The following is a 2,022-nucleotide window of genomic DNA, read 5'->3' on the forward strand; positions in this document are numbered from 1 at the left end:
TATAGATGGGAAAACTGGTCAAGTATCCAATAAAACTGTTAAAGTGACCTCTTGGTCTAAAATAGTCGAAAAGGAAATGGTTTCTAATACTGCATCTTCATCAACAACTACAAGTCCATCTGATCCAGTAAAGGTAACAAAACAGATTCCAGCCAATAACAAGTATAATTTCAGGAAAAATCAAGGAAAAGGAGGTACCAAAAATCCTCCTCCTCCTGTTAAATGAAGATAATATACTGGAATATTAGGGGCCTAAGAAGACCTAGGGATCAGGATAAACTAAGGTCTTTGGTGCATCAGTTTAGTCCTTCTTTAGTGTGGATTGCAGAACCAAAAGTAAAATGCAGTGCTTCTTTTTGTGAAAAATTAAACTTAGCTGGAATGCAGAGTATGGTGATTCATAACTACTCTTCAAATAATAAAGGTAACATATGGTTATTCTGGAATAAAAATATTACAACTCCTCAAGTAATTTTAGTTTCTAGTCAAATGATCACAGTTAGTATTGGAGATGTTCTTGTATCTGGAATTCATGCTCATGTCAAGAAAGTTCAAAGAAGATTCTTATGGTCTGAGATGGAGATAATTAGTGATCTTAAAAAACCTTGGATTGCTTTAGGTGATTCTAATGCAGTCATTTCACAAGATGAAAAAATGTGTGGCAAGTCTCCAAATAGAGCTTCAATGTTAGATTTCTCAACTTGTTTAGACAATTGTGAACTAATTCAAGCTCCTAAAACTGGATTACAATTCTCATGGTCTAATTGTCAACAAGGAAAGAACAAAATCATGTGCACACTTGATAAAGTTGTGTTTAATCAACAATGGTTGCAAAAATATGGAGATTGGGTCTATAAAGTTGGGTTAAGAATTGTTTCTGATCATGCTCCATTATTAGGAGGTTTCTCTAATATTCCTAAGACACATAACATTCAAAAGATGTGTATTTATCACCCAGAGTTCTTGTCAGTAGTTAAAGAGTGTTGGTCTCAACACATAGCTGGTGATCCTGCTTATGTCTTTATGCATAAGTTAAAAGTTTTTTTTAAAAAAATGACTGGAACTGGAGTGTTTTTGGTAATGTCCAGGTTAAAATTAAAGAAGCAGAAGAAAAATTTAAAATAGCAATGCAACATTCAGATAACAATCCCTTTGATGAAGAAGCTTTACACAACCTTGTGACAGCTCAGAATGAACATGCTACTAGAGAGGTACAAGCTAATACTCTATTAAGGTAAAAATTAAGAGAGAAATGGGTTCAAGGAGGTGCATCCAACACTCATTATTTTCATACCAAGATGAAGATAAAACAAGCTACAAATTTAATTACTGAAATTGAAGATGCTCAAGCAAATATCATCACTGATCAAGCCCTTAATGCTGATTTATTAGTTCATCACTTTCAACAAAAATTTGAGTTTGAAGAAGTTCATATTGCAGATAAATTTTTAGATGTTATCCCTTCATCAGTTATACCACTTCAGATCAAGCAATGTTGGATGCAGTACCAAGCAATGCAGAGATTAAAAGCATCATTTTTGAAATGGATCCAGAAAGTGCTCCTGGTCCTGATAGTTTTTATGGTATTTTCTATAGATATTGCTGGGAAATCATCTGCAATGATCCAGTAGCAGCAATTCAATTCTGTTGGGAGAGAAAATTCATTCCAAAAGGGCTCAATTCCAATTTCTTAGTTCTTCTTCCAAAATGTCAATGAGCAAAAAAAGAAAATCAGTTCAAACCCATTGGATTGAGTAATGTGTTATTCAAAATCTTCACTAAAATAATCACTACAAGGATGAATAATCTAATGGTGAAATTGATATCTCCTCAACAAGCAGCTTACATCAAAGGCAGGAGTATCCATGAACAAGTTTTGCTTGCTTCAGAGATGGTGAATGAAATGAAGAGGAAAAGAAGAGGAGGTAATGTTGCTTTCAAACTGGATATATCTCAAGCTTATGATTCTGTCATCTGGAGATTTCTTTTTCAAGTCTTGAAAAAATATAGATTTTCTTCTTC

At 33.7% G+C, this 2,022-nt stretch overlaps 1 protein-coding gene across 1 annotated transcript; it reads left to right on the forward strand.

The window, feature by feature from the left end:
• Nucleotides 1-222: 222 nt before the first annotated feature.
• LOC113295466 lies at nucleotides 223-1,717 on the forward strand. Its single transcript, XM_026543802.1, has 3 exons — nucleotides 223-1,038; nucleotides 1,089-1,234; nucleotides 1,471-1,717. The coding sequence occupies exons 1-3, from the start codon at nucleotides 223-225 to the stop codon at nucleotides 1,715-1,717; spliced, it is 1,209 nt and encodes a 402-aa protein (XP_026399587.1).
• Nucleotides 1,718-2,022: the final 305 nt, after the last annotated feature.

Source organism: Papaver somniferum, chromosome 7, assembly GCF_003573695.1.
Source record: "Papaver somniferum cultivar HN1 chromosome 7, ASM357369v1, whole genome shotgun sequence".
Taxonomy (NCBI): Eukaryota; Viridiplantae; Streptophyta; class Magnoliopsida; order Ranunculales; family Papaveraceae; genus Papaver; species Papaver somniferum.

Coding starts and splice junctions, on each gene's coding strand:
- LOC113295466 (XM_026543802.1), top strand. CDS start 223: ATGAAGATAATATACTGGAATATTAGGGGCCTAAGAAGACCTAGGGAT. Junction 1,039..1,088: donor TCTTTATGCATAAGTTAAAA/GTTTTTTTTAAA, acceptor GGTAATGTCCAG/GTTAAAATTAAAGAAGCAGA. Junction 1,235..1,470: donor CAAGCTAATACTCTATTAAG/GTAAAAATTAAG, acceptor TCCCTTCATCAG/TTATACCACTTCAGATCAAG.